The 14071-nt window shown below is 44.9% G+C and overlaps 1 protein-coding gene across 1 annotated transcript in view; it reads left to right on the top strand.

Moving 5' to 3' along the window:
- Gimap6 (GTPase, IMAP family member 6) overlaps positions 1-5457 on the top strand; it is a 6662-nt gene extending 1205 nt beyond the window's left edge. Inside the window, exons 2-3 of the mRNA NM_153175.3 lie at positions 2534-2618; positions 4217-5457. Coding sequence (NP_694815.1) covers positions 2534-2618; positions 4217-4857 — 726 coding nt within the window. The 3' untranslated portion in view covers positions 4858-5457. The remainder of the gene's footprint in view (positions 1-2533; positions 2619-4216) is intronic.
- Positions 5458-14071: the final 8614 nt, after the last annotated feature.

Below are 14071 nucleotides of genomic sequence, written 5' to 3'. Positions count from 1 at the left end.
ATATTTGTTTGGAGGTTCTTCATCTCATAACCTTTTGTCACGGTGTTCAGGGCTTCCAGTTTAAGATTTTGGGATTCCTGTGCATGTGAACATGTGTGTCTCTGCATCTATATGTGTTTGTTTGTTTGCCTGTTTGTTTCTATTCTGGTTTGTTTTTTCTTTATTATTATTATTATTATTATTATTACTATTATTATGCCTTGATTTTTGAGAGACAGAAAGAGTACGGATTCTGATGGGAGTAGCGTCAAGAAGGATCTTGAGGGTGTTGGGAGAGAGGAAACCATAGTCAGAATATATTGTATTGAAAAAAAAACTATTTTGAATAAAAAAAAACAAGAAGGAAAAAGCCCACAAAACCATGGTGTTTGTTTTGTGTTACATGTATTTTCATGCATGTTATATATGTTGTAAATAGGTTTGTATGTTTGTAAATACATGTGTGTGGCTGTGTAGTGTATATACACTCATGTGTATGTGTGTGCTTGTAGAAAGAACTGTGACGCAGAAGCCCAGAGACCCTTGTGTTCTCTGGTGACCTTTATGCTTAATCTTTCCCGTCTTCTCTCAGTGATAGGGAGCTGAGCCCAGCCAGGGTCTTGCACACCGGAAAGCTTTCTACCTCTGAGCCATGTCCCCACTTCCAGTGGCCAATACTCCCTGCACTTGTTTGTAACTCTCTTTTTCTTTCTGAGCAAGAGAACAGGGTGAATGTCTGCCTCATCTGGGTTAGAGATAGAAATGCAAAGTGTAGCCTATGTGTGTGGCATTGTTCACGGGGTGTGGAGGGCAGTGAGGTTCAGAGGATAAGCCTCTTTCCTTTGACAGTGCTAAGGCACAGTGCTAGGTCCTTAGCTATTGGCCTCCCAGGGTGGGGGATTCTTGGGCTCTGCACTCTCTTCAGCTTCTGCTGGGAACATTTTCCTGCCAACCTACCTGGTCTCCAAAGAATGAATGAGGTCAGGGAAGAAGTATGGCCTCATTTTCCACCAAGCACGAAAGGAAGCATGGACGAAGACTGGGGGCTCTGTAGTGTTTAGGCCTGCAGGTCAGAGATACAGAAGGCTGGAAAACTGCTCATGTCAGGATGCGGCTCACCAGATCTGGGTGAGGCTATTGATGTAACCTGTTTCCTCACTCTTCTTTGGAAGCCACCAGACTTTCTTCAGTTACCTGAATCCACATCCTAGCCCATCAAGCCAGACATTTGCTGAAACATTATAAAAGCATGTCTCAAAGCCACCTCTTCAGGGGCTCCCAGTGGCTGTTCCCTGGGATTCAGAGACAATAGGGCAATTTGCTAGCTGAGAAGGATAAAGTATCCAATAGTGCTGTGGTGATGAATCCAGGTCTCCTGCACTTGGGCACCCCATCCCAGAGCCTTCATCTGGATTGTTTAATCTGGCCAAGAGAGACTTGGTCATTCTGGGGAAGCCATGGACCATGCAGTTTTCTTCCTGATCCTGATAACAGCACTGTAAGTTCTTGAAACAGAGGACAGAGTTAGCTCAGGAAGCAAGCAAGCAAGCATTGCTCTTTCATTAGAGCAATGTTGGAAGTTCAGGGCTGCTATGGCTTTAATTTGTAATGGGAAGTAAAAGTCAATCTATAACAACAATATGTTGTGACATTGGAAGAGCAGGTCTCTTCAGATTTAGGCCTTCAGATTTTCCCTGAATGGACACTGAGGCCCAGGCAGTGTGAGCATCCTAGCTAATGACTATGTCTCCATTGCACACTGAGGTGCCCAGTTCTCAGCAGGGTTCTATCTTGCACTATGAAGATCCCCATTGCTGCCATCTTCCTTACAAGTGCTGAGTGCAGCTACTAGCTTGCAGCCATGCCAGTTCTCAGTGCAAATGCCTAACTGGTTCTTTCTAGACTCAAGACCCAAAGTTTTACCCTTTCCCTAGAACTTCCTCATCCTGCCCATATCGATTTTATATGGTCTGAGACACAAAATCAAGACAACACTGCTTCCTTCTTTGCTTCTTTCTCTTCTTCACCCTTCTCTTTGTAGAGATCCCACTCCTCACTCCAGGCCCTCAATGCACAGTTCAGGACACTGTCTCCCCAAACACATTTAGTGGCTCCTTTCTCTATGACAAATAATCTCTTACACTCATGATGGATACCACAGTTGGGTGGGAGGATGACTCCTAAAGACTATAGAGAGTGTCCCATACTCCTCTTCCTCCCTCCTCATCAAGCACTCGCCCCCAAACGTGTGGAATAACTTTACCCTGACAATAGAGAGACAAGTACCCCTTAAAATACAATCAGTAAAAATGTACAGGCTGGAGGGATGGGTTAAGGGATAAAAGTGCTTGCCAAGAGAACCTAACCACCTGAGTTTGATTCCTGGCACCCACTGGGGAAGGAGAAAACAGACTCTCAAAAGTTGTGTCTAACCTTTGCATGTGCACTGTGGTACATAACTGCCAACACATGCCTGGCACATGAGTGTGCTCACACACATACATAAAAAATAAAGTTAGTCACATGTTTTTAAGATGCATTTTTTTTCCTGTAGGTGGAAGAGGAAGAGTGTGAGCACAGACCTGAGAAGAATCCCACAAGGCAGTGGCCCCTGGACTCTGGACAAGGATTGACAAAAGGTATACTACTTTCCTAGCAGAGGTGAATCAGGGAAAATGTAGATGGGGACACTGGTGTGCAAATGAACATGGGACCACACACTGAGTGCTGGGAGGGGCAGGTGAAGGCCCTCATCACAGAGGTCTACCCATTGCAGTCTAAATAAAGCAAAAGGGGCTCTTCTTTATACCAGGAAGAACCCCTGACAGGTGTGATGGCCCTGGGAGGTAAGAATTGCCAGTCCCAAGGCAAAAAGAGTCTTCACACCTAAGCTCCTCCTTGAGAAAGACATGCAGATCATACACATGATGAGACTTGCTTTGACTCGAAACTCTGGAAGTCAGTAGTCCCTGTGTGGGTGATTAGCTGAATCTGATGCATCAAACTGATTGACAGTGCCATGCAAGCAAGCAGAATGTCCTCAGTGGTCACTGGGTAGGGCTGAGCTTAGCCTTCGCAGAGATTCACCATTTCTCCCTAACTTAGGAAGGCAGAACTTAGGGATGCTAGATACCTACCCATGTTTCCTTTCTAGAAGAAGCTAATTGTGATTCATTTTATTTTAACATGTTTTTTTAACATATTTTTTTCATTATGAATTTGAAGTGCCTGGAATGTCAAGGGGAAAAAAAACACAAGGGACAGTCAACAACACAGGCTAAGTCTTTTTCACTTCTTTTTTTGTTTGCTTGTTTGTTGTTTTTGTTCTTGTTTTTTGAGACAGGATTTCTCTGTAGCCCTGGCTGTCCTGAAATTCACTTTGTAGACCAGGCTGACCTCGAACTCAGAAATCCGCCTGCCTCTGCCTCCAAAGTGCTGGGATTAAAGGCATGTGCCACCACTGCCCAGCTGCCTTTTTCACTTCTTAAAGGAAGCAAAGTTAGTCATTATTTTAAAAAATCTCCTCTCTGCTTCTCATGATACATTTAGCTTCTAAATATCAGCTCCAGGGGCTCAGCTAGGAGCTACTCTTTGACCCTAACTGTGTCTTGATGAGGCATCCAAACACCCACACTTGAAACTTCCATGAACCCACTCAAATTCATTTCTATCCCCCTTTGGAAAAGCTCAAGAAAGCCATGAAGACTTCAGGTCAGCTTAGAGTGCAGGTATGCAGGAGTAAAAATCTTGGGTGCTGAGAAGGCGTGGAAGGCAGAGCCTAGCAGCCCTTTCGAGTGTTGGTGCTCTGTAATCTGAGAGCCATCAGTCTCTCCCTGGGGACCACACTTGGAAAACTATCATTTGCCACTTTATGTGCTTTCAGTCTTAGCATCCACAAGTTCAAGAGAAGGATATTTCCTTCCTACCCTCCAGCCTCAGATGTTTTAAAAAAAAAAAAATTGGCATCGGATTACCCAGAGTTTGGTTGACATCTGAGTCTTCCTTCTCAGCCGGTGGCTCTGATGTCCCCTTGGTAAGAATGTTCACTTCCACCTTCCAGGATGCAGGCTGAGAATGTAAGCCCAGGGCAGACCCCAGGGACAGGTGCTGGCCTTTGTCACTACTGCTGTCCTCATCCTGGGACACTGCTTCTCAGGTACTAAGGGGCATGGCCTCTGATAAACAGAGAGGATCATCTCATCTCCCTCTGGTGTTTGGTTTTGTAAACTTCTTCCAGGTCTGAAGGAGAAAAAACTCACCCCAAAGAGACTGCAGCTCCTTCTGGTGGGGAAAACAGGAAGCGGGAAAAGTGCAACAGGGAACAGCATCCTTGGCAGGCAAGCCTTTGAATCCAAAATCAGCGCTCGACCAGTGACCACGACATTCCAGAAAGGGACTAGAGAGTTTGAGGGGAAAGAACTTGAGGTGATCGACACCCCAGATATTTTTTCACCTCAGAACCAGCCTGAGGCAACAGCTAAGAAGATCTGTGACCTCTTGGCCTCACCAGGGCCCCATGCAGTGCTGCTGGTGATACAGGTAGGCCGGTACACTGCCGAGGACCAGGCGGTAGCCAGGTGCCTCCAGGAGATCTTTGGAAACACGATCCTGGCTTACACTATTCTGGTGTTCACCCGGAAGGAAGACCTGGCTGAGGGCTCCTTAGAAGAATATATTCAAGAGAACAACAATAAGAGCCTGGATGTTCTGGATGTTGCATGTGAGAGGCGCCACTGTGGCTTCAACAACAAGGCACAAGGGGATGAGCAGGAGGCCCAGTTGAAGAAACTTATGGAGGAAGTCGAATTGATCTTGTGGGAAAATGAGGGCCATTGTTACACCATGGAATTTCCAAATGTTCCCAGCAAGACACTGTAACCAAATAGCAAGGCCCTGAGGAGGCAACCATTAAAGAGTCCTGGCTGAAAAGGCTGTCCCAGATTCAGATGGCCTCTGAGAAGCCCTGTAGGTACTGAGGCAGAGGGCATCCATGTGAACCAAGCTGGCCATAAGCAGGAGTGTCTTAGTCAGTGTTCTATTGCTGTGAAGAGACACCATGACTGTGGCAAATCTTATAAAAGAAAACATTTAATTGGGGCTTAGCCCATTATCTGGACTATTTAATAGATTGTGTTCTATAACCATGTTCTAACCATTGACTTACTTCTAAGCCCTTGAGAGACTTTGCTGCAATGGCATATGTACAGTGACTAATTCTGAACAGTATATGTCTTTCCTGGGGAGGGGCAGGAGTAGTACCATCTTTTGTGAGCTAAGTAGAGTTGGATGTATAGGAACAGATTACCAAGCACAAGCAAGTCTTACAACAGAGTCAACAAGTCTTGCAACAGATAGGCAGGACACAGCAGAGATCCTGAGGAGTCAAATATGAGAGAGCCAACCCAGAGCCATCCCCTGTGTGCTGTCTCCCCTGTGCTCCACCATAAGTCCCCAATAAAGCCTTCATGTCCCATTGGTACCACTTGCCTCTTTGTGATTTTTGTCTGATTTGGGGAAAGAACCTTGAACTGATTGGTCACCACAGTGGCTCTGACATACATGGCAAGATCTATCCTGGGCTATGGAAGAATATGAATAGGAACCTAGTGAGAAACAAAAATAAAAATAAATGAATCAAGCCACTTGATTCTCTTGAACCATAACAAAAAGTTGTTGTGGGTACTTCTTCTGGATCAGAATGAGTGAGGTTGGGATAAGAACTGAAGAAGCCAGCCTTGGCCCAGAAGGAGAGCCTTATCCCAAGGCTATGGGATGTGGGACTATCTACATCTGCATGGTCATGGTTAGAAACAGTCAGTGCTCCCTTCCCCCATGAGGCTGGTATGGGTCACCCTTGTTACCTCCCTTTTTTCTTTTGGGTCCATCACTCGGATTTAGATCCAGCTTTGGAAATATTAGAAAGCAAAGGATATTTTCATGTTCATATGAACTCTTTTACCATCATGGGAGTGCAGATGGGGGCGGTGAAGGGAGGGTCTTTATATGTAAATGAGCTCCGCTGGAAGATCATTTAGAAGGGTGAGCAGAGGGAAGGGTATCTTTGAAAAAAGAGACCCTGCAAAAGAAGGTGGGGTGCTCAGACGTCATGTGTAGTGGAAACTTGGTTTTTACAAAACTCTGCAACACAAGGATGTCTTCCAGGAGAGATGTTCCCTACAGATAGGGTCTGACCAACAAAAGAAAGAAACAGGACATTAGCTCAGACATTCTTACAGGAAGCAGTTTATCCAACCTGTCATGCCTCAAATGCAGCTGAGCATCTGGGAGATTCAAAAGAGGTCTTGGGAGTGTTACCTCTTCAGCTAATCAGTAGTTAAAGGGAGGAAGGGACAGCCGATCTCCATTACTTCTTCTGCTCCCTTCAGCTGTGCAGTGGAGTCTCCCTCCCCTATAGAAGGTTGGGAAACAGGATGGTAGGGATTGCATGGGGACTGTCAGGACTCAGAAGATGTGGCCTTGAGGTCCTGCTGGGTGCTTATCTGTAGGTCTGTGTCTAATTTCTTCTGACTGCCTAGAAAGAGGAACTTCTAACTTCTGTTGCAAAGCAAAAACATCACAAATCACAAATGACAAATGACAGTGATGGCTCTGGTTTGGAAAATTGCTGGGAAGTCCCTGATAAAGGATGCAGCGCTTCCTTGTATTGTTTTGACTTCCCCAAACAGGAAACAGATTGTTTCCTCTCCCCTGGCTCCTAGCAACCAGATAGGACCAACGTTTTCACTTCCTCCATCACCTCCTTCTGCTCCCAGGTGGCCCCAGCACTGAGAGTTAGGCACAACTGATCAGGCATCTTGATATCCCTAGACTGAATCAGCTACCCAAACAAGCGTCTATTATAGATGAGCCTTGCAGTTTGTAATAACATTCCAAGGATACAATGGATCTATAGACAGTATGGATACACTCTGTTACTGAGCATAGCAGGAAAGGAGTACAGAGCAAAGAGAATGTGTTCTAAAAATCTCATCACAAGAGGGCTCATTCAAGTATCAGCTACAGCAGGACACACTGACAAAGTGTAAAGCAGACAGTGATGTCTTTCTGTTAATGTGTAAAGTCCTGTTATGCCAACAGTAGGCTTTCTAGGAATGAAGGCTTTGAGGAAGCTAAAAGAAGCCACTGTCAGTCAGAAGATGCCTGGAAATAATGTAATTTTATGTGAAATCATGAAATAATTTCATTTACACTTGAATGGCAGGTTTAAACACAAACTAGCATTGGAATCCCAGAAGAAAGCTGAACATTTTTCTTTTCTAAATTTCTTTATTCTCTCATAGTGCTTTCTCACCCATTGTAGTTGGGGGGAGATTACCAGTGAATGTTTAGCCGTGTGTAAATCAGTGCAGTGTGACCTGCTGAGCAGCTCTAGGGTAGAGGCATTCTACATGGTGGCTGTAGGCACTCTCTCAGGGAAGACTTAGATAGCCCAGCTGTCCTGCAGTTCTCGGTGCAGGCTCCAAGGACAGATGGACTCTTCTGAGCACACTTCTGGTCCCCTCCAGTGATGTTTCCTGTCTGCAGGATCTGAGAAGTCAACACAGAAGTCTCAGCTGAGGTAAATCAACCTCAGTTTTCAGATCAGGAAGTATCCTTTGTTACAATTGGCCTAAAATTCCCTATGGCATACGGGATTGCTCCCAATCAGCCCAGGAATGCCGCATTGACACTGTTTGACTACATCTCAGAGATAATTCACTAATGTGGCTTGGTAGTCAAAGGAGCTGATTTTGATGTGACAAAGGGAGGCTATGAGTCTGTTGGTGGCTAGGATAAGCTCCATCAGAGCCATGTCTCCCTCCCTTCCTACTCAGCATTCTTTCACAGCAACTTCTAGTCTCGGAATCATAGAAGAAAGAGGAAGGCAGCATGGATATGCAAGAGAACAAGGCCTTTTATTACCAAGGTGAAGGAAGTGCAGAAACCCACAATACTTCTGCTTATATTCTTGGTCATAAGGCTGCCGCCAGCCACAGGAAACCCTGTGGAATGCAACCCTCATGGACACTTTGCTTTCTAGGTAATGATATAGCTGTGTTCATAAGGAAGGACCAAAGGGTTGTACTGACAGAAGGAAGTTAGCCCACTCGACTCCTATCAGGTCACTCAGCTTTTCTCTCCTCACTCTGAAGCCACCTCAGTCTCCCATCCCTGGATGACTTCATACTACAACCCACTGTCCAAGCTAAGGTCTTATTAATTCTACATAGAAGCCAAAAAAATGGGTCAAGAAATAAATCCTCAGAGTATGACTCTGGTTTCAAACCATACCAGAGCTTGTACCTGACCAGACTCCCTCAGAGAGGGATAGAAAGAAGTCAAGCAAACCACCAAAACTCAAGGGAAGAACAGAGCGAAACACGCCCGTGAGCTTTGTATTTCCTGAAGCAACACCTGTTGAGATGGAATTTGAGGCACATGTTTGTTTAACTTACTCTTTTGCCTTAGCCTTTGGATCTTTTTCTTGGGTTGCTCCCATACTAACCACCTACAGTTCCACTGTACGAGAGTTCTGAGCAAGGGAAGTTGGATGGTGTTAGTAGATGTTAGGTTTCAAGACTGGGACAAACGGCTGAGGTCACTGTTTAACACTGGCTGCTAGGTTCTCCCAGCATCCTTTAGTCTCTATTTGTTACAGCCCCCTCCCGGCTGGCATACCCTGAACTCTGCAACCCCAGGGGCTAGGCTGTTCTTTTATACATAATCCAATCATTTTGATTAGTCGCTCTTTTTGTACCTTTGGCAGCTGCATCTGGCTTCCTTCTCCCTTCTCCTTTCCCCTCCCCTTCCTTTCACATGACCCAGGTCAGTCTGGTCATGCCCACTCTGGACTTTCCCAGATGTCTAGCTATGCTCTCCCACATATCTATAATAAACCTTACCCTTCACCATATCTAGGAGCAGTCATGTGTCTTTCTTTCCCTTTTTATTTCTTTTCTTTTTTTCATTAATAGTAATTGGAAAAGCCATAACAGAAACAATCCACTCTTAACAAATGCTCACACTAAGAGGGCTGCCTTCTTTTAAAATCTGTATTAATATTTTTCTTATTAGAAGATGATCATTACTATCTACTTCCTGTGTACTTTTATGATGTGAACACTGCATTTCACAAAAAAACATCCAGTATTTGTCATATATATTTACCAGGTACCTAGAAATTGTTGAGATGTGAAGTGTGGGCCAAGGTCTACTAAGTACTTTTGAAACACATCTTTGGGTGTGGCTGGTATAGCATTTCTGCACCATTGTACAATGCCTACATTGAGACTGAGATCCTGTGCTAAACAAAGGCAGGAAAAGACATTTCTCCTGCTTCAAGTATTGGGAAAAAAAAAAAGGCAGGACATCAAAGACATGCCTCCCAGGAGTCTGTGAGGAAAAGATACACAGAAAGAACTGAATCAAATAAGGTAGAGTATCATTTTTGCCCACTTTATTGTTCTGCCTAGCATGTGACTCCCTGGTCGTTAATGAGAGTCCACAGCAGGGACCTGCAGCCAATGTGTGCTTAAGTATGTCTCTCTTTTACCCATGTGGAATGTGCCCATGAAGGCCAGACTAATGAGAGCAACAAAGACTGTGTACCTGCCCGAAGGAGCCCTTCCTGGTGCCTATAGAGTGGAAAGAGAAAGGAAGAATATAGCTCACTTCTGCTCACCAGGGGCCCCCCAAAAGAATAACCTGGTCTCATCTTTTGAAAAACACAAATATAAACAGGAAATGTGGTTCAGTGGTTCCCCAGTCCCACCCAGGGACAGAACAGAACCAACCTCTGCCCTTCCTTCCTGAGCAACAGGACTTTAAAGTTTTCATGGTGAGTTGCCTCCTCTTCTGCTGTGGTTTTTTTGTTTGTTTGTTTGTTTGTTTGTTTGTTTTTTGTTTTGTTTTGGTTTTTTTTTTTTTTTTTTTTTTTTGGTTTTTTTGAGACAGGTACCCCTGGCTGTCCTGGAACTCACTCTGTAGAAGACCAGGCTGACCTCAAACTCAGAAATCCGACTGCCTCTGCCTCTGCTGGGATTAAAGGCGTGCACTACCACCGCCCTCTGCTGTGGTTCTTGAGACACTTCCCATATGGCACTAAACAAAATTACTTGCATGTTTTATAATTTTCAATCAGTCAAGGGTTTTGTTTTATGACTTCATGGGAAATCTTTCTGATGTAATAAAAATCTAAATGTTTAGGAGCCAAGTCTAGTGACACATGCCCGAGGCAGAAGCAGGGGGATCTCTGTGAGTTCCAGGGCTGGTCTACAAAGTAAGGACAGCCAGGGTGACACAGAGAAACTCTGTCTCAAACAAGCAAACAAACGAACAAAATGTATATATCTAGTGTTTTCCCCAAAACTCCCCAATGGTGAAGCTCTGCTTTGTAACATTTCTCTAATTAGCATTTGGACAAGTAGACTTCCAAGGTTATATGCTACACCTCCGTGTTGTGAAGAGTTGGTGTAATAGAAGTATCCAGGGCCTTCCTCATAGCCAGTTTCAAAAACAAACAAATAACAACAAAAAGTAGAGAAGTTCTGAGGGTAAGGCACCTCTATGAAGCCTGAGAACTTGAGGTTGGTTCCTGGGACCACATGGTACAGGAAGAGAACCAACTCTCACAAGTTGTCCTCTGATCTCTACATACACATGCACCATGTGCATCTACACACATAAATAAATGTAACAAAAACATAGAAAATAAGGTAGAGATTGATGGAAGAAGATTCTCTGGCTTCCACATGCATGCACATGTACCAACCCACACACATACAAAATACTTGTGATAGAAGAGGCTACAAAGTGATCCCGTTCTACTCCTCCTGGCTATGTGCCCCAAAGAGTCAAACCAACCACAAAATACAGATAAATATATAACCACAATTATTATCACACTACTCAGTCTAGGAGTCCATTAAAGAATGAATGGATAATGAAAATATGAGATATACACATATGGCTATTGAAGAAAGAATGCTATTTTATTTGTAATAAATGGATAGAGTTGGAGATTTTTATGCTAAGTAAAATTAGCCAGACTTAGGAACACAAGTATCATGCTTTTTCTGTCATATGTAAAATCTAGATTTTTTTAAGGTGTTAAAAATGAGGGGGAAGGAGAAGGAAGGTGTTTAGAAGAAGTGGGAGGAGGTAACTGAGGAAAAGGGGGCTAGAGAGATGGCTTAGCATGTGTGCTCTTTGCCATGGATATACAGTAAAATAATAATTAAACAAACAAAACTAGGAGTGCTTGCTGCTGTTACAGAAGACCCAAGTTCAGTTCCCACACCCATGTTAGGTGGACTATAACTGCCTGTAACTCCAGCTTCAGAGGACCCAATGCTTGCTTCCTGTCTTCTTCTGTGTTGTTCAGGTACCTGCACACAAATAGTCTATGTTAAGACAGTAAAGATCAGACTCCTTTGTTGTAAACGTCACTTTTATTTACCTGACTAAACGTCACTTTTACACACCTGACATAATTGTTGTCTTGGAGGCTTACAGCTGTCCTTGTAATGTCTCGCCAGCAAAACACACTCGGACAACTGGGTCCTTCTACGGCAAAGCTTTTATTGCTTAATCATAAGGAAGACCCCAAACCCGGAAAATGGAGCTGCTTAAATACCCCTCCGTGTGACGTGTCAGCTCCTGATTAGCTGCTCACTCATCACCCCATTACTACACCCCGAGATGGGCAGTGACTTGGCACGAATTTACTCTTGCACCTGCGCACATTACTTGTTTACCAGTTAGGCACTGCAGAAGCCAGCGCCATCTTGTAATGGCAATTGCCCACGGCTCTCCACATACAGCTGAATAATCTCACCCTTTCTAGTTCTTTCTAAATTCTGACTGCCTGGTTCAACTTAGCTGTTCTAGTTTAGACTCTTCTCCAAGCTGATTGATTCAAACTGGCTTCTCTCAGCTTCTCACTGAATTGTTCTGCTTGGCCTCAAACTAACTCTAGCAATCTGTTCTAGTCTTTTGGTTTCTTCTCATTCGCTGGCTCATTCTGTCTTTACCTGTGTCTAGCTTGTTCTCTCTGCAATGTGTCTCTGTAAAACTGTCCCAGTAAAACTGCCTCTCTCTCTCTCTCTCTCTCTCTCTCTCTCTCTCTCTCTGTGTGTGTGTGTGTGTGTGTGTGCGTCTGTCTGTCTGTCTGTCTATCTCTGTCTCTTTCTCTGCACTGCTCTATTTCTCCTGTTCGTGTGAGAGTTAGGCATATCCTATCTCGGACTTATTCTGTCAAATCTTTCTCAGATTCACCACTTTGTCTGCCCCTCAATTAGACCTCACTTTCAAACATAGCAGCTTCCTTCTACAAACTAAGTTTACTTACATTGTTTGGGATTAAAAGTGTGTACTAAGTGCATGTCTCTATTCCAGCCAGAGCAGCCATGTTGCTGAATTAAAATTCCTCTACAGTTTGTATTCTTGACTGATGATTGATATGGGAGCCTACGATGGGAAGTACCATTCTTGGATAAGTGGCCTGGGTGTATTAAAAATGTTAAGCAGGAGGCCAGCTGTGAGAGAGAGATACCCAAGTGCCCTATGATAAGTGAGTATGTGATGGAGAGAGATGGGTGAGAAAGCAAACCTGAGCATTTCATTCACTATGGAGGGAGGTGGAACTGGAGACATCACAGCCATGAGGAACAGGAAGCAATGAGGAGCCTGTGTAACCACCTGGGGCCATGATGATATTCTGGCCTGGGCTGCCACCAAGGGCCATGTCTGAATCTGAAGCCTCACTGCAGCTGGGATCTGTGCTGATGGCTGTGGTCTGTGTTGCCACCAAAGGCCATCTGGATGTCAGTTGTCTGGGCTGCTGCCTGAGACCATGTTGATGCCTTACTGACACCAGAGGCCAAACTGATCTGCCACCTGAGGCCATGATGACATCCAAGCCCAAGCTGCCACCAGGAGCTATGTCTGGGTCTGTGGTCCTATGGCAGCCATGGTCTGTGTTGATGTTCCAGGTTCATGCTACCACCAAAGGCCATACAGATGTGTCTGTTCTGGGCTGCCACCTGAGGCTGGGTTGATGTCCTAGAACTGTGATGAGCTGGCCCCACCCCTTGCTTGCAGCAGGAGAGCTAGTCCTGCCCCTTGCTAATCAGCCTGGGAGAACTGGCTCTGATGGTATTGGTGTGGGAGAGTGGCCCCACCCCTCATCTACCATGTGGTGGTGTTGGGAGAAATGGACCACATCTCACCTCCCACCCCCACCTCCACCCCCACTACCCACACCATATGGGTGAGCTGGCCTTGCTGGTGCTGATGCAGGAAAACTGGTTGGCTGACCAACTCAGCTACCACCCAGGGCCCAAATCTAGAGCTTTGGGTTGGTTCACCACAACATCCCCTGCATCTATGAACTGCTGGAGTGCATGAAAGGGCCAGTCCTGTTGGTTCAAAGCTGCAGGATTTCTGCAACACAGGACAACAACAGGGTATTCAAGAGGAACCCTGTTGAGGATCCAGTATAGATAGTATAGTCAGAGGCCTTAAACCAGAGAACATTTTCAAGTAAAGCTGTTTGGGCAAAAAGGTAGGTACACTGTGTGACACACTGCAGCTTCCACATCGAGATGGTTTGTGTCTTGTTTTGTTTTATTTTATTTTATTTTAGTGTGTGTGTGTGTGGGGGGGTGTATGCAGCATCAGAAGGGGGGTATGAAGGGACAGGGAAATAATCGGGATTGGGGTGCATGATGTGAAATTCACAAAGAATCTACAAAAAGTTTTAAAAAGTTAAGCAAGTCATGGGCACCAAGCAAGTAAGCAGCGATCCTCCACGGCCTCTGCATCAGTTCCTGCCTGCAGGTTCCAGTGTTGAGTTTCTGTTCCTCTGTGAAGGGTTATGAGCTGTAAGATAAAAATAAACCCTTTCTTCCTCAAGGTGCGTCTGGCCACGGTGTTCATCACAGAAGCTGCCCGGCCCTCTGTGCTCTTTCCACCCCCTCTTACAAAATGTTTCCTGAGCCTTGGATACAGGGGTTGTGTTGTGGGTGTGTCAATTAGGGCTGGGCATCCCACAGTGAGCTGGTCTCTGCATTTTGACTAGTGACTTTCTGTA

The sequence above is a fragment of the Mus musculus genome, chromosome 6, assembly GCF_000001635.26.
Source record: "Mus musculus strain C57BL/6J chromosome 6, GRCm38.p6 C57BL/6J".
NCBI lineage: Eukaryota > Metazoa > Chordata > Mammalia > Rodentia > Muridae > Mus > Mus musculus.
This window is presented reverse-complemented; position numbering and strand designations above follow the sequence as displayed.